Raw genomic sequence first — 24,637 nt, 5'->3', positions numbered from 1 at the left:
TGTTTCCTATTATCCTTTGTTTCTGAGTTTACATCATGTCTTGAACAGTGCAGTAATTTATTTCAATTAATAGTTTCTTGTTCTGTGTACAGTTTCTCTTGGAGCGTTCTTCTGATGGGATAAATGCTGTGTTCTGTCATTAGTCTCAGACTGAATTCTGCTTTCCTCAGTAACTCCCCACTATCCTTCACACACTCGTGCCCTACAAATTCTCAGAGTACAACCCAGACTCCCGATCAGGTTAAAAACAAAAACAAAAACAAAACAAACAGACAGACAAACAAAAAACAAAACTTCACCACCAGTGTTTATCCACTACTCCTCGTTTTCCTGTTCTGTGTCAGGCACCTTCTGTCATGACCAACTTCCCACACATACTGCTATGCAAACCTCTTAAGGGAATTAGCTGGAGCTAATTAGTTTCTTAGCTGGAGCCCTGGTGTTCTTCACAAGAAGAAATGTGGAGTACCCCATCCCCTCAAGTCCATGCAGGTAGTCCAGACATCAGAGAAAGATGATCCTGGCTTTCTTATCCAGAAGTATTCAGGGGGTTGTGAGAGAGGTGGTGGTTTATGAATCCATCTTCAAGGAGTCCACAATACAGTCTGGCAGTGAGTAGAAGACAGTGGCGTGACCTTTCTTCACCCTTAGTCATTCAGCAAACATTTATTGTGTACCTATTGATACCTCTACTCCTCTGTGTGAAACTTTTAGCGGAGGGGCAGACAGAAAGAGAGAGAGTGAGTGCACACAAATAGGGGGAGGGGCGGAGGGAGAGGGAGAAAGACAAGCAGACTCCCTGCTGCTGGTCTTGATCCCAGGACCCCAAGATCACGACTTGAGCAGAAGTCATATGCGTCAGCTTAACCGACGGAGCCCCCCAGGTGCTCCTGCAGGAGGGTATTTAATCTAGCCTCAGGTAAGGGTGCTGTGGGGAAAGGTGATTTCCTGAGAGAACCAACCAGATGAAGGGGCTAAAGAAGAGAGTGCCAGCAAAGATTGGGGGGAAGGAAGATGTGGTCCAGTAGCTGGAGGGAATATCCTGTGAAGAAAGGGCTTGCACCGATGAAGGGTCTTGGGGAGCTGGAGGGGCTGAGAATGTGTGTCTTAGTAGCTGCAGTAGTCACCGAAGCCCAAGTGAGCAGATGTGAGATTCAACTGAAGAGGCCTAGAGGAGCCAGATCCTGAACAGCCTTGTAGGCCATTCTAAGAACTGCATTTCGCCTCCAGCCGGTGACAAAAGTGTGAAGGGTGTTGTGGAGAGGACAAAGATCCCTCTGGTTATGCTGTGGAGTGGGAGTTGGAAAGAAGAGACCAGAAGCAGGAAGACCAGTTAAGAGGCTATTGGGATGAGGCAGCCTGTGAAGGGGAAGCTGTTCTACAGAACCCACTCGATACATTGTGGTTGTGGATCTCTAGGGAAAAATCTAGGGCCAATTAGTTTCCTGTTCCACCAGAGACCACTTGTAATCCAAGGCCAGTGGTTCTGCAACTACAAACTTAACTGGCCACTGGCTGGGGTCAACACATACAGGTAGCGACGAATCTGTCATGCCTGGGGTCCTCCATTGGGTGGGATATGGAAAATCATAGAACTGGAAACACCATACCTGAATTTCATTTCCTCTTTCTTTCTTTCTTTCTTTCCTTTATTTTCTTTTCCTTTCCTTCCCTTCCCTTTCTTTTCTTTTCTTTTTTAAGATTTTACTTATTAATTTGACAGAAAGAGAGAGAGCACAGCAGGGGGAATGGCAGGCAGAGGTAGAGGGAGAAGCAGACTCTCCACCGAGCAGGGAGCCCAATGTAGGGCTCAATCCCAGGACCCTGGAATTCTGACCCAAGCCAAAGGCAGACACTCAACCTACTGAGCCACCCAGGTGCCCTTACCTGAATTTCTAAGCCTTGTCCAGAGAAGGTGTTGCAGCTCTATAAATACTAAACCTGGGACTTTTCATCACTTCTTTTTCCCTGGTCTATTCTCCCATTTCCTGTTCCCATACACTTTCAGGACACTATAAAATCCCACCATCTGACCATCCAAGTGCTACCTCCATTGTGTACCTTTACCTAATTTTCACTTCCTAGACTCCAGATAAGAAATGACCGCCATTATTTTAAGATCTCAAAGCACTTTGTGTATACATTTAAAACTCACCTAATAGGTGCAGAGAGGGAAATTACAAATAATGGATGAATTTGATTGGGGCAGAATCCTACCCCAACCCCAGAGAAACCACACATTGTTTAATTGCTGCATGCTTCCACATTTGCAGTACACTTTTTAAAAAAAAGATTTTATTTATTTATTTATTTATTTATTTGAGAGACTTGGGAGGGGCAGATGGAGAGGGAGGAGCAGACTCCCTACTGAGCAGGGAAATAGGGCTCAATCCCAGGACCTGGGGATCATGACCTGAGCTGAAGGCAGATGCTTAAGCAACTGAGCCATCCAGGTGCCCCTGCAGTACACTTTTCTTTTTTTTAAGATTTTATTTTTTTTAAGTAATCTCTACACCCAGCATGGGGGTCAAACTCACAACTCCGAGATCAAGAGTTGCATGTTCTCCCAACCAAGCCAGCCAGGTGCCCCTGCAGTGCACTTTTGGCTAAACTGGTTTTAAGTAATTTATTATTCTTCCACTTAACACTTATTTTGCCTTAGAAATAATTGATTTTTATTTAACGAACACACATATAGCACATCCTAAACACTTTACAAAAGCTTCTTAAAAATTCTTCCATGAGGGAACTAATATTATCATCCCTATTTAGAGATGTGGAAATTGATTCACCAAGGAATGTTTCATAGCTAAAAGAATTTGATCCCAGGAAGCTGGGCTCTGGGTCTGAACTGTCAGCCGTAATGACATGTTCCATCTCTCTTTCTTTCAGGTATCAAGCACCAAGCTCTGCAAATGGTTTTTTCTGAATTGTACCTGCAAGCCAGGGATGTGGCAGGAGCAGGAAACAGGCTCCATGCCCAGGGCAGAGCCCAACGTGGATTTTGATCTCACAACCTTGAGATCATGACCTGAGCCGCAATCAAGAGTCAGACGCTTAACCGACTGAGCCACCCCGGTGCCCCAAAGCAGTTGTTTATTGAACATAACAGACCACAAAACTGTAGCTTAAAACAATAGCTGTTCACTTGATCACAATCTTGGAATCTGGGCTGGGCTCACATACCCCACTGCTGTCAACCCATGGCTCAGCGAGGACTGGAGGATCCAAGATGGCCTTGTTCATATCTGACATCTCATCGAGGAGAGTAGGAACAGCTAGAGGCTGGCTAGGCTTCTCTCCACATAGTGCTTCATCTTCAAGTAGGCAAGCTCAGGTGTCCTCATGTGATGTTCAGGGCACGAAAAGAGGAAAAGTGGCAGCAGCAATGTCTCTTCAGTCCTTGGAATTTGCCCATTGTCACTTACACTGCATTTTTTTGGGCCAAGCAAGTCATAAGGCCCGCCCAGATTCGGCGTGGCAGATGATGACACAGTAGCTTGAATTCAGGGGTGTGTGATTCATTGGGAGCCTTTTAATAACAGTCTACCACAAGAGGCTAACAGTTTCAGTGGAGAGATAGTCATCATAGCACATAGGGACGTAATGGAGTGGCTAATAGTACAATAGGGATGTGGGGAAAGTAACCTTTGAATTTGTCTCCCAACTTGGAGTAATCATCAGGGAGGCAGCATTAACAGAGGCCCTCAGACTTGGAAGATGGGTTATATTTGGGTGGTTAATTTAGTGGGGGTCAACAGGATAGAGAAGGGATGGAAGGACATTCCAGGAGTATAGAACAGCAAGTGCAAAGACATTCATTCATACATGGTACAAGAAAGCATGTTGTAGTTGGGGAATAGAAACTAGTTGAGAAGGATCACCAAAAAGAGAATTTGAGAAGAGCAAGGGTGAGGAGGTTGAAGAAGGAGGCTGAACCAGATCAGGAAGTGGCATGAGTTCCTTGCTAAGAAGTTTTCAAGTATTATTTTGGGTAAGAGTTCATTGATGAATTTTGATCAGGGCAAGTATAGGATCTGATTTGTGTATTTAAAAATCACTTTGGTGGGGATAGGGGAGTGCCTAGGTGACTCAGTCTGTTAAACCTCCTACTTTTGTGATTTTGGCTCCGTTCATGATTTCATGGGATGGAACCCTGCATGGGGAGTCTGCTTGAAAGTCTCTCCCTCTGCTTCTCCCCCGACACCCGTGCTCTCCTGCTCTCTCTCAAATAAATAAATGAATCTTAAAAAAAAAAGAAAAAAGAAAAAAGAAAAGAAAATCACTTTGGAGTCCGTGAGAGGAGGATGAAATGGAAATCAGGAAGACCTGTGAGAGGTTATTGCAAAATACAAGTTAAAAGAAGTTTGACCTAAAGAAAACAAGGGCATAGGGCACAGAACAAAGAAAAAGTGTTCCAGAAACATCTATGAGATAGAATGAGTAAGATTTGGCCATTGAAGGAAGCATGTAGAATGACTCCCAGATTTCTGACTTTGGCAATTGAGTGGATACAGGTCACAGAATTTTAGGAGGAAAATGCTAATTTAAGTTTGGGTTTAATTGGTTAAGTGATTCTGAGATGACAATGTATGACAATCAATAGATATGTGGATATGCAAATCTGAAGCCCAGGAGGAAGACTGGACTAGAGATTTAAATACAGAATTCATCAGCAAACAGGGAAGTAGTATGAAGCAGTAAGATTTCCTAGAGAAAGCATGTAGAATGAGGAAATAGAGACCCAAAGGAAAGACCTACATTTAATGGGTGAGAGGAGGAAGAGAAGTCCATACAGGAAACTTCAGAACTAGAAAACTAACAGGGGTGGTGTGTCACATGCCAAGGGGGAAATAATTTCTAAGAAATTCAGAAAAGTGGGGTGCCTGGGTAGCTCAATCATTAAGCGTCTGCCTTCGGCTCAGGTCATGATCCCGGGGTCCTGGGATCGAGCCCGCATCATGCTCCCTGCTCAGCAGGAAGCTTCCTTCTCCTCTCCCACTCCCCCTGCTTCTGTTGCCCCTCTTGCTGTCTCTCTCTGTCAAATAAATAAATAAAAATCTAAAAAAAAAAAAAAAAAAGAAATTCAGAAAAGTGCCAGTGGGGTTGACCATTTGTCATTAGTGACCATACTGAAAGTTTTAGGGGAGTTATGATGGCAATATCTCAATTGCTATGGATTGAGGAACGTGTGAAAGAATCCTTGTAAATGTGATGGTGGGTGAGGGGGAGTGGCAGGAAGTTGAAGCGTTCCTTCACAGAAAGCAAAGTGATCTGTTGAGAGGGAAGTGTGTGGGCCTGCGGGGGTGGAGGGAAGGAGGGCTTGTAAGAATTGTCCTGAGAAAGAAAATCTTTAAATGCCCCTCTCTGCCAAGTTTCTGCTGAATATTTTTCTCCCTTTCATGCTAAACTTCAGGAAATATCGCTTTGCCTTTTCATTTTCTCTTTTCCTTCACTCCTTAAAACCACTTTCATGGTAGTCTGGCATTTGTGTCTGGACAGCAACGACTTTCAAAAAAAAAATCGCTGGTGACTTTTGTGTTCCACTGAATGTACATCGTGTCATTCAATACTATTTGTTCAAAAGAATGAACATGCCTGCTCTGATTGTGTTTAAATTATATAATTCTGATTTCCAACAATGAAGTAGAAATATAAACTCTTATCTCCTCCCAGCCTCAGTGGAATGTTGGAATTGATAAATTGAGATTGTAAGGCACAGGTAACGTCTCTGAGATAAATAATTATAATTAACATCATTTTTTAAAAAGATTTTATTTATTTATTTGACAGAGAGAGATCACAAGTAGGCAGAGAGGCAAGGCAGAGAGAGAGGATGAAGCAGGCTCCCCATGGAGCAGAGAGCCCGATGTGGGGCTCGATCCCAGGACTCTGGGATCATGACCTGAGCCGAAGGCAGAGGCTTTAACCCACTGAGCCACCCAGGTGCCCCTAATTAACATCATTTTGCTAATAGAGTTGTTTCAGGGATTAAATGAGATAACATAATAATAATTATTACATCCTCCGATAATGTCAAATTTGTAATCAAGGTCTGGCATAGATAGTAAATGGTAATGACTCTTTATATTTTAGTTTGAAAATTAGTAAACTAAAATTTAGTAACTAAAAGAAAAGACCCAGCTATCTGGGGGCCCTGGATAGCTCAGTCAGTTCAGCATGAGCCTTTAGCTCTGCTCATGATCTCCAGGTCTTGGGATAAAGCCCCATGTCAATTCGCTGCTCAGCCAGAGTTCGCTTCCCTTTCTCCCTCTGCTCCTCTCCCCTGCTCCTGCTTTCTCTCTCTTTCAGTGAAAAATCTTTTTTTTTTAAGATTTTATTTATTTATTTGACAGAGATCACAAGTAGGCAGAGAGGGAGGCAGAGAGAGAGGGGGAAGCAGGCTCCCTGCCGAGCAGAGAGCCCGATGTGGGGCTCGATCCTCGGACTCTGAGATTATGACCTGAGCCAAAGGCAGAGGCCCAACCCTCTGAGCCAACCAGGCGCCCAATAAATGAAAAATCTTAAAAAAAAAAAAAAAAAAAAAAAAAATCCAGCTATTTGGGGGTGTTTAGGTAGGAAAAATATTTGGTATTTATGAGAGGATATGTCTGGAAATTTCAAAAATCTCCCGTTAGGGGTGGAGGCCATGTGATTGAAGCTGAGCATTCATTATTTTACTTTTGCATATATTTGAAAATGTCACAATAAAAAGTTATGATTTGTTTCACTGTGATTTGTTTCAGTCTATGCAACTATGTTGACACAATACACTTGGTATATTGGAATGTAACAAAAACTTAGTTTATAACTGATAAATGGTTTTTGAGATTTACACACCTTACACTCCACTCCTCAGAGAGAAATGCAAGGAAGTTTTAATTTGACATGGAGATAACGACTTGAGTTTACGGCTTTTATAATACCACAAATAGTCTTAATTTCAATAATTAGTCTCGTTGTCTTATTGTCACACTTAAACGTCAATCATCATTAAAAAGAAACTACAAGGGCCAGAATGCACCGCACGACTAACGTCATATCGAGGACCTCGTATTTCCGAGCTGGTTGCCTTCGCCTAATTTGAATAAGAATATCGCGGCCAAAATTTACGTCTGCGACCTACAGCAGATTTCCAAGTCGTTGTCCGCCCGAGTCCGTCGAGACTGCCATTCCGAGACAGGGTGATACCTTCCTGTTCAGGCATGATTTCGGGCAGCCTCACCCTTTTCTGGGGCTTTCGTGCGGCCCGAGGGCTCCGTTAGTGCGCCTCCAAGATGGCGACGCTGTTGGCGGTAAATTCGGGTAAGGGCGGCCGGGGCAGAAAGGAATCAGTCGGGCAGGGCGACGGTTGGTTCTTTAGGGAAAGACCCGGACTGTGAGGTTCCTCGCAATCCAGGCCTTCACTTGAGTATTGTGCTTGCTTTTCCCTAGCTCTGGGCCTAGAATCCCACCCCTCCCCAGTTTGAATGGCGCGCGTCCGCGCTGCCGCTCCAGCCCTCGAGTTGGGGTTTAGTGTGCAGGCACCGAGGCTTGGTCCACTGGAACCCCGCATGCAGTCTCTTGCAGCCCGGGGCTGAGCTTGGTCCCTTCAACTCCCCACCCCATTATGTGTCTTTGGCCCGGATTTCGCCAAGATATATAAGTCTCTGGCAGTGAGGCCAGAGGACCCGAGATAATTTTTAGCCACGAGCGCGGGCCGAAAGCTTCCACTTCAGAGTAGCCAGCACAGCCCCTTATGAATGGATGTTGGGTGGTCTTGTAGGAAGCGAGGGTCTTTGATTATGAAGCTTGCAACCTGGAAGGTGGCTGGGGAGGGGGTGCCACTGCCTTAGCAGAGGACTCCGAGCTCTGCCTTTGTGGCGCGTCCCTCTTTGCCTTTGGAGAGGTATCAAGGTAGAACCAAGAAGGTAGTAGAAAGACACTGGAGGATTTGGGGTGGGTTCTCTTTTGCTAATTCTCATCCTTGGGCGGTACCGTTCCCAGAGGCTTTTGAAAGAGTGGGTGCATTTTGATTGTCACAATTCCTGGCGCCTAATGGGCGGGGCAAGGATGCCAAAAGTCTTGCACAGGGTAGAATGGTCTTGAAAACGGAGAATTTCCTGCTCAGAATGAGGTGCAGTTAGCTTCTTAGATTCAATTATAAGAGCATGTCTGTGTGGTAAATGCTGGTAGAGAATCTCAATCAAGAGTAATATTTACTGGGCGCTCCACCCCCCCCACCCTATGTAGTCTTTTTTTGGAGGGGTGAAAGTGCTGGTTCTACTTTCCACAGGACCGATATTCTAGTAAAGTTGTCTCAATCTGAATTTTACAAATCAAGCCATTTCAGAAACACTAATAAATTATTTTATAACAATGAAGGATTATGTTATTGAGCATCTGGTATGTCCCAGGCATTGGACTAAGTGTCGTACTTGCATCATCTCATTTAATCCCCTTTGTACACCGATGGAGTAGCTGTTGTTAAGTACCCCAGTCTACAGATTGGGAAGTAAAAGCTTAAGGCAGTTAAGTAACTGCCTTACTCTATAACTGTATAACCCAGGGTTATACACCTAATGACTGTAAACCAGTCTTAGGTGCTTAAACTACTTAAGCGCAACTTAATTCATTTTATTACATTGAGTTTTCATATATATGAATGCTGGTCATGAAGTTAGGTTCTAAATATTTCTGTCCTGTCTCATACCCAGATGTAATCTTAAAAACAAGACTTCGATCTTATATGTGTCATTATATACTGTTCTTTAGTACACATTCCAAGGTACTATCATTAAACATAAATCACCTAAGGACTGAGAAAAGGGAGTTACCAACAACTGCAAGGAATATACATTGTATAATAAGGCCTTGTGACAGGAGTGTTTAATTGATAACATAGAAAGGAAACATTTTTTGCAGCTGAGTCAGAATATATTTGTATTTAATTAAACATCCTAGGGTAGCAGCCTGAATGTGCATAGATGGATGAGTGGCTAAGCAAAATGTAATATATACATACAGTGGGATATTATTTGGCCTTAAAAGGGAAATCCTGTCATATGCTACAACTTAGATAAATCTTGAGAACATTGCGTTAAGTGAAGTAAGCCAGTCACAAAAAGATAAATACTGAATGATTCCACTTATTTTTTAAAAAATTTTAAAAAGATTTTATTTATTTATTTGACACACAGAGAGAGATCACAAATAGGCAGAGAGAGAGGGGGAAGCAGGCTCCCTGCTGAGCAGAGAGTCGATGTGGGGCTCCAACCCAGGACTCTGAGATCATGACCTGAGCTGAAGGCAGAGCCTTACCCACTGAGCCATCCAGGTGCCCCATTCCACTTATATTTGATACCTAAAGTAGTCAAACTCATAGAAACAAAGAATGTTGGTTGCCTGAGGGAAGGGAGAAATGGGCAGTGTTCCTTCTTACCATGGGAACCCACATGCTGTCCTCTCTTCCTAGATGTATGTTCTTTCTTCCTCCCTTCATTTAACTCTATTCTTGATCCTTCAGATTTCAACTAATGAGCACTTCCTCAAGGAATCCTTCCCTTTTCTGACCTCCTTGAGTTGATCATATTCCCTGATTCTGTGATCTCTTGCCCTGAGTATCTCTCCTTCATAGCGCTTGTCAAACTAGATATTACCCTCACGTCTGGCTGTATGATTACAGCTTACCAGTAACTAGTATATGGTAAATGAGTGAATAAATGTGATTTGTTGGAGGTATTCCTAAACATTAAAGATTTATTTCTCAAATGAACTAATCACTTATGTTAAAAATACATCAGTACATATTTAGTAATTTGGAAGAATTTATAGCCTCTTTACATTTGTAATCACAGAAAGGTGTTTATGAAAATTAGCCAGCCAAAGACAAGCCAATGAAAACTCTCTGTTGCAATTACCTTCTGTGATGTGTTGATGTTAATGATAGACTAAGGATGCCAGGATACATGGGGTTTTTGGTAGTTTTTGACCAGTTACTGGATGCCTCTCAGTTTCATAAAAGGGGGGAGGGGGTTAGAATTTTTCTCTGTAACTCAGCTTATAATGCTAAGTATGTTTAATACAAAGAAATTTATTGGTTTTTCAGAGGTTCTGTTGTATATTGTTACTTTATTATTTTAACGATTTATTTACTTATTTTAAAATATTTGTTTAATTTTATTTGAGAGAGAGAGAGTGTGTGTGTGCCCTGTGCATGCCCTGGTTGGTGGGAGGTGGGAGGGAAGGGGCAGAGAGAGAAAGAGAGAAAGGCAGTCCCAAGCGGACTCCCTGGTGAGTGCGGAGCTGCCCCCTCCACTCTGAGATCATGACCTGAGCTGAAATCAAGAGTCAGATGAATGAATAACCAACCAAATGAATAACCAATCGAGCCGCCCAGGTGTCTCAATATATTGTTACTGTTAAAGAAGAGAATTTACTTTTATCAGCTCAGAATTTTTAAATAACCTGTGGTAAGACAAGTTTCAAATTTGCCTGGAAGTTGTTTTTGATGCCTTTCTTTCTTTCTTTCTTTTTTTTTTTTTTTTTAAAGATTTTATTTATTTACTTGACAGATAGGGATCACAAGTAGGCAGAGAGGCAGTCAGAGAGAGAGGAAAGGAAGCAGGCTCCCTACTGGGCAGAGAGCCCGATGTGGGGCTTGATCCCAGGACCCTGGGATCACGACCTAGGCTGAAGGCAGAGGCTTTAACCCACTGAGCCACCCAGGCACCCCTCTTTTTTTTTTTTTTAAGATTTTATTTTTAAATAATCTCTACACCCAGTATCTGGCTCGAACTGACAGCCCTGAGATCAGGAGTTACACGCTTTACCAGCTAAGCCCTCCAGATTCCCCTTGATACTTTGTTTTGTACCCTGTGCCAATCAGTTGCTAGTTCTGGCTCTTTTCTACTAACAGGCCTTTTCTTGTGCTTTTATTGCCCTCATTCTACTTTAGGTTCTGTCACCTTATTAGCAGCTTACTTACCTGTCATCCTTGGTTCCTGACACTTCTGTGGTTCTATTTAGTCCAGCAACCACACCATTGCCCTATAGTACCCATTTCATTTTGTCATCTACTACTTGGAACTTTCCTATTTACTAATAGGAAAAATTGCATCTTGGACTCAAACCTACTCTATTTTTGTCGTTAGAGCCAAGAAAATGATCTCTAGGGAAGTTAACTGGTTACCATCCAACTAGTTAGTACATCACTGGCTATCAGTAGAATCCAGCGGTTAGGTTCTCATTTTGGCAGGCCTGAACTCTTAGTGTATCCAGAGTTGACTGGATCCTAGCAATTGATTTTCTTTAATCAGATTCGGAAAAGACAGATATGTAAAGTAGTATTTCAGTTTATTGATCTTTAATGGGAAGTATATCCGCACTGGTACTCTTGTTGGTTCGTTAGCACATTTTTTTTTTTTTAAAAGATTTTATTTATTTATTTGTCAGAGAGAGAGAGGGAGAGAGAGCGAGCACAGGCAGACAGAATGGCAGGCAGAGGCAGAGGGAGAAGCAGGCTCCCTGACGAGCAAGGAGCCCGATGTGGGACTCGATCCCAGGACGCTGGGATCATGACCTGAGCTGAAGGCAGCTGCTTAACCAACTGAGCCACCCAGGCGTCCCTCGTTAGCACATTTTTTACTCTAGAAATTTATATGACAAGTTATATTTTTTAATCAGAAGATTGGCAAGAATGGAAGCAAAGCAGGGAGTAGATTGCTGTTGATATGAAGTCTGGACCTGCTGATTCCCATCCCCCATGTCCCCGCACCAATGACCTATGGCTTCCTGCCCTGATCTTCAGTTTAGGTTAGGCTAGGTTCTCCCTTTTATACGTTCTCCTAGCACTCTACTTCATCATCTTTTACTATACTGGTAATTGTTTTCTGAATTCTACGTTTAACGTCTTTCTCTGTGTCAATCTCAAAGTTCCATGAGGACTGGGATCCTGTTTGTCTTGCTTGGTTGATAGTCCTTGGCACATGGAAAGCCCTCAGTAAATACTTGTTGAGTGAATGAATGATCTGGTTTGACTAGTCTGTCCTCTCCCAGCACATTCCCCCTGAAAAAAAATTTTCCCCAATGCATGCCTTTTTCTGATAACACTGTTCATAGGACAATGAACATTTAACATATTTAATTAGGTTACATTATTATGCCATCTTACTGCCCTGGTAGGTTTTTTAATTTATTCTTTTCTTTTTCTTTCTTTCTTTCTTTTTTTTTTTTTTTTTTTTTTTTTTGAGAGAGTGTGTGTGCACGTGAGGTGGGGGCAGGGGGGGAGGGCCAGGGAGAGGGAGAGAAATAATCTCAAGTAGACTCTGTGCTCAGCAGAGTCTGCCCTGCCTGCCCTGGTAGGTTTATTTGGATTTGTGTTTTTTTCAGACAGCAGTTAAGCATGTTTACAGACGACCCTTAATAGTCTAGGCTATAGATAAGTTCCACGTTTTTGGAGTGACTGATTGGTTTTGACTAGTTTCCCTTTCAGAGTCTTTATAAACACATATAGGTACCATATTTGATTGTTTGCAAACAGAAACTTGGGTGTTCAGGGAGTGTTATTCAAACAGTGGGTCTAAAATAAATATAGTGATTTTAGATTTTTTAAAAAATTTATTTATTTGACAAACAGAGATCACAAGTAGGCAGAGAGGCAAGTAGAGAGAGAGGAAGGGAAGCAGGCTCCCTGCCAAGCAGAGAGCCTGATGTGGGTCTCCATCCCAGGATCCCGGGATCATGACCTGAGCTGAAGGCAGAGGCTTTAACCCACTGAGCCACCCAGGTGCCCCAAATATAGTGATTTTATATAGTGAATAAAATAGTGAACAGGATAAAAAATTTGGAATGCACAGATACAGTGAATGAATATTAGTATTTTATATACAACTTTTCGTTTTGCACATAATTGTGTACTGGATTGAGATACAGAATATTTCTTACCATGGGTTATAGTGGAAATAGTTTGAAAGTCACCAGTCTGTAAGGTCACTATGGCTCTGTGAATTCTCTTTTACACTTTCACATCTGTCTTTGAGCCTTAGCTCCTGCTTTCCCTTGGCTACTCTTTGTCACCCAGATTTTCCCCAAATTGCTGCACAAGTGTAGCCATCCCTTAAAAATTTTTGACCATCATTTTGATCTTTTGTGGCAACAACCATATTCACTTTTTTGTATTGTTATTGAAATTTTTCGCTTAAGTATGCTTTGTCTGTAAAACTTAATTGTGAGTTTTTAAAGATCAAATTGTTTCTCTTTTCCTCTGTAATATTTTATTATTTAAGGGCTTAAAACATTTTCAGATAAGTAAATTTGGCTGAGTTTAGTTGAATTCACCTAGGTATGTCTAGATGTTGTGATCTTAATTTCTTCGCTTACTGGATGTGTCAGAAATACCTGTATCATCCCAAATCTTTTCGTTTTCCAAGTGTTATGTATAGAGACAGTATAGTTCAGCAGTTAAGGCACATTTTGATGATAAACTGCCTGGATTCATGACCCACCTATCCAGTGTGGCCTTGGGTGAGTTTCTTGACCTCTCTGCCTCAATTTCTGTATCTATAAAATGGAGGAAAACGTAGTGCTGTCCTCACAGTGTTCTGAAATAAAATATTATGTGTTGACAAGCTTAGAACCATGCTCAGTAGCACCTAGCAGAAGCTCAGTATTGCTTCCTATTATTACCTTTACAAATCAAAATGTGATCCTTTTTATATAAATTTTTAGAAGTGTTCCATATTTCTATGTTGATTTTTAATAGCTAGTATCCCTGCCAAAATAAAGTGCTTTTTTTCAGCTGCTAAGTTTTACAAAATCTAATCTTTTTTGCCTCTACTCCTGCTTTTATTTGGATGATAGGGAGGCTAGAAAACACTTATATTTATTGAGTGCCTACAGTATGCCAGGCACTGTGTTGTGTATTTCATCTAGTTTATATCATTTTTTTTTTAAAGATTTTATTTATTTATTTGACACACAGAGAGAGACAGCGAGAGCTGGAACACAAGCAGTGGGAGTGGGAGAGGGAAAGCAGGCTTCCCACGGAGCAGGGAGCCCGATGTGGGGCTCGATCCCAGGATCCCAGGATCACGATCCGAGCCAAAGGCAGACGCCCAACGACTGAGCCACCCAGGCACCCCTAGTTTATATCATTTAATCTGTTCAACCCTATGATGTAGGTGATAGCTGTATTATTTATGTACAGAAACTGAAGTTCAAAGAGGTTGTTTCCTTGCTCCCTGTCACACAGCTGATAAAGTGGCAAAACCATAGCAGATACTCCAGTTTAAAGTCAAGATTTACTTTATGTTATATTAAGTTAAGTAGAAGGATGTTTTTATTGTTGCTTGAGAAGGCTGATATGTATGCTTTTATATTAATGTTTGATTTGTATGTATAACTCTGTATATTTTAAAGTAGGTATGGTGACCAAATTGAAATGTATGGACAGTAACTTCTCTATTTTCCACATGTATGTTTTATATGATGCTTGTTTCATTTATTTTTTCCTGAAGCTGCCAGTCTCTGGGGTCCTTACAAAGACATTTGGCAAACAGTGGGAAATGCTCTTTGGAGAAGACAACCTGAAGCCGTCCACCTTCTTGACATGATTTTGAAGAAACACAAACCTGACTTCATCTCACTGTTCAGAAACCCAGTAGGAAATTTTCTTTTTTACTTCTTGGATATGCATTTTTTAAAAATGTTGACAAGCAAGTAAATTCTTAATGCATGTGAATGAAATACATAACTTGTATAGTCCTTGGCTCAAGTTTTCTCTATGAATGTAATTTTTCCTAGAAGCAGCTGTTCTCTTCTTTTTTGTTCTCCACAGATGTTATACTGTACTTATCTCTAGCGGGGAGATAGCTTAGCAATATTTGAATGCAATTTAGAAGGTTTAGTATATTCCAGAAATATGAGCCTCCTTGGAATTTCTGACCTATAGTTAATATACCTAAGCTCAGTAAGATTGATTATTTTGTTTGTTTCCAGGTACACTTTCAACATTTTAACTCTTCATAATGTTATGTAAGTTGTATTAGCTAAACTAATTAATTCTTACATGTCATTAATCACCGCATCCTGAAATCCTTTTCAACCAGGAATGGAGTACTTCAGTGGAGGAAATTTATATTTGGAAATTCTTTTCCTTACTGTTTGATAATTTTCTTTTATAGACTAACAAGACTATCTAAGAACTGTTTGTGTTACCAGAAATGCCCTTTTGCTTTTTAGCTTTTTTTTTTTTTTTTACCTTTCTTGATGTCTTTAGTAGAAAGAGCCCTAGCCTGGGGGCCATGTGAGCTGAGTTCTAGTCTTGGCTCTACCACTAGAGCTGTATGTGCACCAGATGTCACTTGACTTATCTTGGCATCAGCTTTTCCATCCGTCTGTTTTTTACTTATTTTTTTTCTTTCAAAGATTTATTTCATTTTTTGAGAGAAGGAGAGTGAGAGAGAGAGAGAGAGAGAGAGAGTGCGCGAGTGAGCACAAGCAGGAGGGGCAGAAGGAAGGGGAGAGAGATTCTGAGGTAGACTCCGCACTGAGGGTGCACGGAGGCTGGAGCACAGTGCAGGGCTTGATCTCATGATCCTGAGATTGCGACCTGAGCCAAAACTAAAGGGTTGGACGCTTAACTGACGGCATCACCCAGGTGCCCGCTTTTCCATCTGTTAGTAGAGGAGTTGGATTAAATAGACTGATGTGGCCTTTTATAAGATGTACATTTCTAAAATTTTATGATCCATCAAGTAATTCTATACCATATGTCATTTGTTAAATATTTGAACCTAGTAAGACCTTTGGGACTAAGACTACATTTTACATAATATATTAATAAACTATCCTTAGCCTTCCTAATTGAGTCAACAATTCATGTATCTATTTGTTATTTCTCACTTGAAGACCATATTGTTTTTATTTATGAAATATATAATTGGAAATGTTCTTTACAAATTTGAAAAATAGTGTATTATTTGGTTTGCTTTTCTCAACATTTTGTATTTCAGAGTTTAGCAGAAGCAGTTATTAAGAAGATAGTAACAGCATAAGTGTTGAAGGTAATAGGAAGTGTCATGTCTTAAAGGCCTAATGGTAGATTGTCTGATAAGCGGTACTTCTTCCATCATGTTACCTGCCACGAATTACCTTCTTTAGGTAATAATTTAAGACCTTGTCTCCAGTATACGATTTTCATTCCACGATTTTATTTATTTTTACCATTGTAGCCAAAAAATGTCCAACAGCACGAAAAGGTTCAGAAGGCCAGTACAGAGGGAGTCGCCATCCAGGGTCAACAGGGAACCCGACTTCTTCCTGAACAGCTCATTAAAGAGGCCTTTATCCTTAGTGACCTTTTTGATATCGGAGAACTGGCAGCTGTGGAGCTTCTCCTTGCTGGTAGGTCGACATTTCACTGAATCTGCCGTAAGGCCGTATACAATCATGAAGTCATCCACTCAGGGTTTCAAGTGTTGTATCATTTAGATTCCAGAGTAGTTCAGTTGAAAAACCATATTCAAAATGTCTCCTTCTGTTTATCTTTGACTAATGGGAGGGCTTTAGTGATTGGAATTGTTAAAGGTAATTTAACTGTTTTAAAATAGGCTTTTCCACGGTAATTTATTAGCAAAGAATCGTTGGCTGCATCTCACAAATTTTATGGCACAAAGAATTTATTGTCATGTAATGAGTAAGAAAGTAAGTTCACTGCTTTTTTGGAGTTCTTTTTGAGAAGGTGATTCAGATAATGAATAGGTTAGAAATAAGATAATTTTAGTAATACTGTGAGCTAGGCAGAAAATTAAAAAAGGTGGTGTGATATAGAGATATGGGAGCTTCTTGGGGGCAACTCTAAATAGGATACTTAGAGAAGGCTTCTCTGGGACACTTGACCTGAGACCTGAATGATGACAAGGTACCGGAGTTGTTGGGGAAGGGTGACCCAGGCAGAGCAAATAGCAGGTGCTTGAGGTTACACCAAAGGCACACTAAAGAATAAAGAGACCGTGGGTAAAAAGATGCAGGAGCCTCATAAAGACAGGGGAGGGCGAAGGAAGTTAAGGAAGAGAGCAGGAATCTGATTATATTCAGTCTTGTAGGCAAGGAAAATTATTTGGATTTTATTCTAATTGCAGTGGGAAGTTGCTGACAGGGACTTTAAGCAGAATAGTTGCATGTAAAGAGGGAGTGTGTGTGCATGTCAGTGGGTGGAGGGGCAGAGGGAGAGAATCTCAAGCAGATTCTGCACTGAGAAGCATGGAGCCCCACGAGAGGCTCAATTGCACAACCCATGAGATCACGACCTGAGCTGAAAGCTGAGTTGGGCACTTAACCAACTGAGCCACCCAGGTGCCCCAAGAAAGTCTCATATGTTTAAAGTTATCACGTGGCTTCCAAAATCCTTTTGACCTAAGGCTGCATTAAAAGAAGTATGTTATTGAGAAGGAGGAAGGTAATTTTCCTGCCCTATTATAGAAATGTTAACTGGATAGGCTTGAGTTTTGAGTTTAACTCAGAACTTTCATTAGCAAACATTTATTTTATGTTTATCATGGGCTAGACACTGTGTTAAGACTCCAGGGATAGAAACACAAGTGAAACTTCAACTAGTGTAAAGGAGCTCATAGTCTAGTAATTGAGAAAAACATGGAGACAAGTAATTATACATTAAAGTGCCTTGATGCCAGTTTATGCAAGATTTAGTATGGTCCAGAGGCAGAGGGATTAAATTGACCTCAGGGTGTACAGAGAAGTCTTCACAAAGTTCATGAGGACTGAACTAGGTGTTGAAATCTGAGTAGGCACGTGTCACATGGAATACATATGCGCTCAGGAGGACGAAAGGCTTCCAGGCACAAAATGGCCTGTACAGAGGTGTGAGCCATGAGATGAATTTGCGGACAGGAGAGAGTGGAGTGATTGGGTTTTGGGGAGAAGACAACCAGGCTCAGGAAATGAAACCAAAACTAAAAAAGACAAAAGTGGAACTTATTCAAAGGTGAACAGTTAAAAGGGCGAGTGAACTAGAAACGTAGGAATAGATTATTTACTTTTCAGAGAAAACTCAGGGGAAAAACCTTCCAAACATTTGAAAGATCTCGTGTGAAAGAGGGGAAATGGGCATTAAATATCATTAGATTCAGTGGACCAAGTGAGACCAGCATGTGGAAATCATAGATGAAGGTGAAACTGAGTTTGGGAAACGGTGCATTCTGTGTCAGTGCTGGTGTTCCGGCACAGATTGGGTGGCTTCTTGAAGATGTGGGAGGAGGAAAACAGTGTTTGAAGTAGAGGAGTCCTACGGTCCTCTAGAACCCTGAAATTCTGTGATTTCTCTGAACTGAACATTGGTATGGTAATTTTTCTCTCCTCCTAAACACATACTTACCAAATTATTTCTTAACTCCCTTTTCTAGGAGAGCACCAACAGCCACATTTTCCTGGTCTCACCAGAGGATTAGTAGCTGTTCTTTTATACTGGGATGGAAAACGGTGCATTGCAAACTCCCTGAAAGCCTTGGTACAGTCTAGACGAGGCAAAACATGGACCCTCGAACTCAGGTCTGTTTGCTTCTTAGGATTTCAGAGCTTTTTTGGAAATTACTTGACAGATTATTATTTTAATTATTAGAAATAACAAAAATTTCTCCTTTTAGTGTGTATAATTTAAATAAAATCAGTAATACAACTGAGTATTCCATAAAGAGTGACAGATTAAAGCTGCTTTATTTTGTTTACAAATAAAAAATAATTTATGGTTAGAAGTTTATTGACACCTAATTATATAGCAAGGATGGAAAGAACTGAGTTACAATTCATTCTGTTTCTTTTCCAGTAATGAAACATTATTGTCAAGAACAACTGCTATATCTGTATGATGAAGCATAGACGTGACTATTCCTTGTAACTTTCTCCATTGATTTCTTTTCATTACAGTCCAGAGCTGGTTTCCATGACAACACGCTTTACAGAGGAGCTGATGGAGCAAGGATTGACTTACAAAGTCCTTACTCTGGTGTCACAGATTGATGTGAACAATGAGTTTGAGAAACTACAGCGAGAGAGAGGTTTGGGCAGTGAAAAACACCGGAAAGAGGCAAGGGTTCAATGTCATCAATTCATGGTCATCTGTGTCGGCTCTCAGGCAGAAATGTCATAGCATTTAGAACATTCTAACACAGGCATAGGAAAATTGCTAATGCCCGTTGAAATGTGTGGGTATCTGTATCCAAAATTGACTTACAACTGTTTCTACTTTTTTCTAGTCTCTTATGTGCTATTGTAGCTCTTTCTGGAATGAACTCTTGAAGGAATTGGTCATTGCATAAAGGAGGTTGCAATGTAAAATAAGGAATTAATAATAGGGTTTGTTTAGAATTCTAGATGTGAGCTTTTAGAGTTACTTGTGGATTCAGATAGATTTTTATTTAGTTAGTTAGCTTTGTAAAAGGTAGTTTACTTTTTGAAATAAGACCAGGCTTCACGGTGATTTATGTATACTGATAATCGTACATTTTTATCTCTAGGTTTCTGATCTCATCAAGGAATGCAGGCAGTCTCTGGCAGAAAGCCTTTTTGCCTGGGCTTGTCAGTCACCTTTAGGCAAAGATGACACTCTCCTTCTTATTGGACATTTGGAAAAAGTAACAGTTGAGGCTAATGGCTCATTGGATGCAGTGAATCTGGCTCTTCTTATGGCGCTTCTGTACTGCTTTGATATCAGTTTTATAGAACAAAGCACAGAGGAACGAGACGGTATTGAATTCTGTACTACTAATGTCTTTGTTTTTAAAAAATCAGATTAAATTGTGGAGGTAACGTTTAAGTAGGGCATTATTTTAACTATTTTAACTACTAAAATAAAAAATTATGTATTTTATTCCTGTATTCCTGTGTGTGTAATTCATTGGTATTTGAATATTTAGATATAAGATCACATTTTATAAATATGCACGCTGTTAGATATCTCTATTGTCCTTTTCAGTTTTGGAATAGGGGAGTGGTAAAAGTTAGGTAATATATGTCATGAGTTCTACATTCCTAATTAATTGCTTGTTCCTTTCTATATTATTCACATTTCAAATCTTTCATGAAAACATTCTAAGGGAGGATAATTATCATTTTTAGTAATATATCCTCTTTAATTTATATTGTCACTTGGTAACATTATAGTTACTGCTTAGAAATGAAGATCTTAAAAATGATTCCCCAAGATTATTGGAAGATTATTGCCTTTTAACATCATAGATACTCGTACTTATTTGAACAGTTATCCCCTGTCCACTTTTGATTGTATCATCAGCATGTTCTCTCAGTAGGTATATAAGGAGAATAGACATTTTCCACTCATGTTTTGTGACCATCCTTAGGCATTGGGAAAGGCTTATGGAAAACATAAGTACCCCTTTCCTCCAGTCACATTGTCACACAATGCTTTGCCTGTCACAGACTAGTGGTACCTGTGCTCATCTAGGAATGCTGCCAGTTGTTGCATTTGTCAGATATCCTGTCTTGAATGAAATGAAGCACAGAATTAAGTAGGGGTAGACTGTGTTAATGGAAGCTGGTAAGTGGGACTTTCAAAACCAAATGAAATGCCTAGAAGGTTTCATAGGCTAAAATGGAAGGTTTTGTATTAGGTTGCAATTTTAATCAATTTAGAATGCTAATATTAACTCATTTTAATTGTAATTTATTGCTGTTTTTTTGTGTACATGTTTGATTAATAAATGGGAGAAGTGAATTATTAGTACATGTATAGTTGTAGATGAAGACTTAAAATACAGGAAATTAAATAATGAATGTGTTCTTGGTTAAAGGTTGGGAACCACTGACAACAGAAGGAAATACAAGAAAATAATGAAGTAAAATAAATGAATTCTTAGGTGTTAGTGGTGTTTCCCATTCTAGTATTTATTCAGAATCCTGTGCTTGTTTGAAGTACCCTAGTATAATTGAACTGTAAATTGAAAATTATTATTATTTAGCAATTTCATTTGTTATAATCAGAATAGATACTTGTTTGCAATTTGGATCTTTGTTTTGGCCAGTTTTTGCTTGATATTTTAAATTGAGGCATTTATTTATCTAGTAAAATTCTTTTTTTTTTTTTTTAAGATTTTATTTTTTAAGTAACCCCTATACCCAACATGGGGCTCAGGCTCACAACCCTGAGATCAAGAGTCATACACTCCACCAACTGAGCCAGCCAGGTGCCCCAAATTATATCTTTCTTAATCTTTAAATGACATTGATTTGTATTTTATTATTTATTGATTTAAAGATTTTATGTTTTATTTTTTTAGAGAGAATGCATAAGCCGTGGTGGCGACAGAGGGAGAGGAAGAGAAGGGACTCTTTTTTTTTTTTTTAAGATTTTATTTATTTATTTGACAGAGAGAGACACAGTGAGAGAGGAAACACAAGCAGGGTGGGTGGGAGAGGAAGAAGCAGGCTTCCACTAAGGAGGGAGCCTGATGTGGGGCTTGATTCCAGGACCCTGGGATCATGACCTGAGCTGAAGGCAGACACTTAATGACTGAGCCACCCAGGTGCCCCAAGAGAAGGGACTCTTAAGCAGGCTCCATGCTCAGCACAGAGCGGCTTGATCTCATGACTCTGAGATTGTGACCTGAGCCAAAATGAAGAGCTGGGCGCTTAAAACACTGAGCCACCCAGGTGGTTCTGGAGGCTGGAGAGTCAAAGATCAAGATGCCAACATGGAGGGTCAAAGATTAAGATGCCAACATGGACGGTCAGGTCCTGATGAAGGCTGTCTTCCTGGCTTGCAGGTGGCCACGCTGTGTCCTCACATGGCAGAGAGAGAGAGAGAGAGAGAGAGAGCGAGCGAGCGCGAGAGCTAAAGTCTTTATTTATTTATTTATTTTTAAAAATATTTTATTTATTTATTTGACAGAGATCACAAGTAAGCAGAGAGGCAGGCAGAGAGAGCTGGGAAAGCAGGCTCCCTGCTGAGCAGAGAGCCCGATGCAGGGCTTGATCCCTGGCCCTGAGATCATGACCTGAGCCAAAGGCAGAGGCTTAACCGTCATAGCCACCCAGGCATCCCTAAAGTCTTTATTTTTAAGTAATCTCTACATCAAATGTGGAGCTCGAACTTAGAAGCCCAAGATCAAGAGACTGAGCCAGCCAGTTGCCCCAATATGTTTTAGAATTTAAATACAGAAGAAATGAGTGGCTCTTTAACTGTTTTTTAAAAGTTTTGTAGTACACTTATTAAAAAAATGGAAAAAATAGAACTAAAATTTAGAATTATTGTCAATTGCCACTTTGAGTTTGCATATGATTTTTGCGGTGGAATATTTTTTTTTTTTGGTTTGTCAAACATTAATGTTAATTAGTCACAGTTATTTGATAAGAGTACTTCAATTTTCTGATTTTTAGACATTATTTCTGTCTATCAAAAGTGAGAATTTCTCCACTTTTCAGTATAGTGGTCGATTTTTGTGTTTTCAGATATGATTCATCAGCTTCCTTTGCTGACAGAAAGACAGTACATCGCAACAATTCACTCCCGCCTTCAAGACTCACAGCTTTGGAAACTACCTGGGCTGCAAGCCACTGTTAGACTTGCCTGGGCACTGGCCTTGAGAGGAATATCTCAGCTACCTGATGTGACAGGTAAATTGATTGTGGGTAATTTAGTTACGAGAAAGAACTTATCAACGTTAATGGTATTTTGAAAGAGGTATTATCTTTGATATATATAAGCATGAGCACAGGAAGGTATCTAGAGTTGCGTTAAATGAAGCTTTGGAATGCGGTGAAATACACAGTTTTTCCCTGTCCCCTGGAAGAACTTTTATGAAATATTTCCCTTAGAGCCAGTGATTTTTTTTCGCTTCTTTTTTTTCCTTGAGTGTAAAGTTTGAAATAGTGGTATCTCAAAAAAAATTTTGAAGATTTTATTTATTTATTTGACACAGAAAGAGAAAGAGAGAACACAAGTAAGGGGAGGGGGAGAGGGAGAAGTAGGCTCTCTGATGAACAAGGAGCAGGACCGGTGAGGGGTCCATCCCATGATCCTGGGATCATGAACTAAGCCGAAGGCAGATGCTTAACCCACAGAGCCACCCAGGCACCCCCAGACAAATTTTTAATAAAATAGGAATTTTGAAGAATTAGTTACTACTGTCTTCATAGACTTCTGAAGAATTTAGCAAACATGTTCACTAATTTATAGTGTTTGAAACTTTATTAAACTTCAAAATTTCAAAAAACTTTTTAGGCATTAACACTCAATTTACATTAATATATTAATGCTGCTTTATTACCTAAATAAATAGTCTTCAGGTAATAGTTCTTGAATTGATCATCATGTGATTTCAATTCCAGTATTTCTTAGTTCAAGTGAAGGTTTGTAATGAGTCAGTTATTAGTCTTTAATTAGTAATTTTAATAATAAGTATTAGTCATAAAGAATTAAACTATTTCATTCTCAAGGGGTAGGTATGGTATCCATAGATAAGCAGCCTTTATTTCAAAATGCAAAATAAAACATAAAAACCCATCTGTTTTCCTCTGGTTGAAACTCTTGGCTTGTATCTTTTCCTGACCCTTTTCAAGGCAATGAAAGTGTACTTTGAGTAGCACACTCTGTATTTGGTCTTTTTTTTTTTTTTTCTCTGTATTTGGTCTTAATGACGCTCAAGTAGAAAGAACTACATAGTAATTCTTTTCCGAAGCCAGATTACCTCTAAGTAACTAGCAGTTTTATGTTTTAAAAGAAGCGAGCAATGTATTTCTTGATGGAAGGACACAGTAGCACCTGTGACATACTTTTACCAACAAAATTGAATGTAAGTCAGATCAAGTCTTTAAATCAAACTACCAATTTTTTAGTGTAACCAGACAGAGGAGTATGTTAACTATACCACTGGGATGGGTATCAAACCACATTGTGGAAACTATAGGATAAAAGTCCAGTGTCTATAGTGAATAAAGGGCAGGTGACAAAAAGATAAAGGAGGAGTCTATAGGTTTATCACTCAAACATAATCTGTAGATCTTATTTGAATCCTGATTCAAGCAAACAAATTGCTCAAAAAGGCAAAAAGCAAAACACCAAACTGAAATCTTTTATAACATTTATGGGATAGTTGTAAATTTGATTCCTGTATGGATATTTGATACTGAGAAATTGTTTTTTTAAGATATAATGGTATTAAGATATAATGTTATTTGTATGTAATGGTTTCTTTTTATTTTTTTAAAGATTTTATTTATTTATTAGAGAGAGCACAAGCAGGGGGAGTGGCAGAGGGAGAGGGAGAAGCAGGCTTCCTGCTGAGCAGGGACCCTGATGTGGTGCTCGATCCCAGGACCCTGGGATCATGACCTGAGCTGAAGGCAGATGATTATCCCACTGAGCCACCCAGGCACCCAATTTTTCTTTTGTTTTTAAAGTATTCTTTTGAGTTGTATACTGAAATACTTAAAAATGAAGTGTTAAATTATCGGCATTTGCTTAAATCTCATTTGGGAATGCATGGAGATCTAGATGAATTATGATCATAAATGCATAACGTCGAAGTTAGCTAATGGGGTTTGTGGTGGTTCATTATATTGGTCTATTTTCAGATACCTGTTTGAATTTTTTTAAACTAAAAGCTAAAAGAAGTTACAAGTAGAC

General features: G+C 39.9%; 1 protein-coding gene across 1 annotated transcript in view; it reads left to right on the top strand.

Moving 5' to 3' along the window:
- The first annotated feature begins 7,276 nt into the window (after nucleotides 1-7,276).
- LOC111151974 (nucleoporin 205) overlaps nucleotides 7,277-24,637 on the top strand; it is an 83,211-nt gene continuing 65,850 nt past the window's right edge. The window contains exons 1-7 of the mRNA XM_022510226.1: nucleotides 7,277-7,305; nucleotides 14,496-14,638; nucleotides 16,212-16,383; nucleotides 18,402-18,546; nucleotides 18,922-19,081; nucleotides 19,512-19,740; nucleotides 22,462-22,626. Of these exons, the coding sequence (XP_022365934.1) occupies nucleotides 7,278-7,305; nucleotides 14,496-14,638; nucleotides 16,212-16,383; nucleotides 18,402-18,546; nucleotides 18,922-19,081; nucleotides 19,512-19,740; nucleotides 22,462-22,626 (1,042 nt within the window). The 5' untranslated portion in view covers nucleotide 7,277. The remainder of the gene's footprint in view (nucleotides 7,306-14,495; nucleotides 14,639-16,211; nucleotides 16,384-18,401; nucleotides 18,547-18,921; nucleotides 19,082-19,511; nucleotides 19,741-22,461; nucleotides 22,627-24,637) is intronic.

The sequence above is a fragment of the Enhydra lutris genome, unplaced genomic scaffold, assembly GCF_002288905.1.
Source record: "Enhydra lutris kenyoni isolate GAN:26980312 unplaced genomic scaffold, ASM228890v2 scaffoldscaffold27, whole genome shotgun sequence".
NCBI classification, from domain to species: Eukaryota; Metazoa; Chordata; class Mammalia; order Carnivora; family Mustelidae; genus Enhydra; species Enhydra lutris.
The sequence above is the reverse complement of the archived record's forward strand: the minus strand, read 5'-3'. Positions and strand labels throughout refer to the sequence as shown.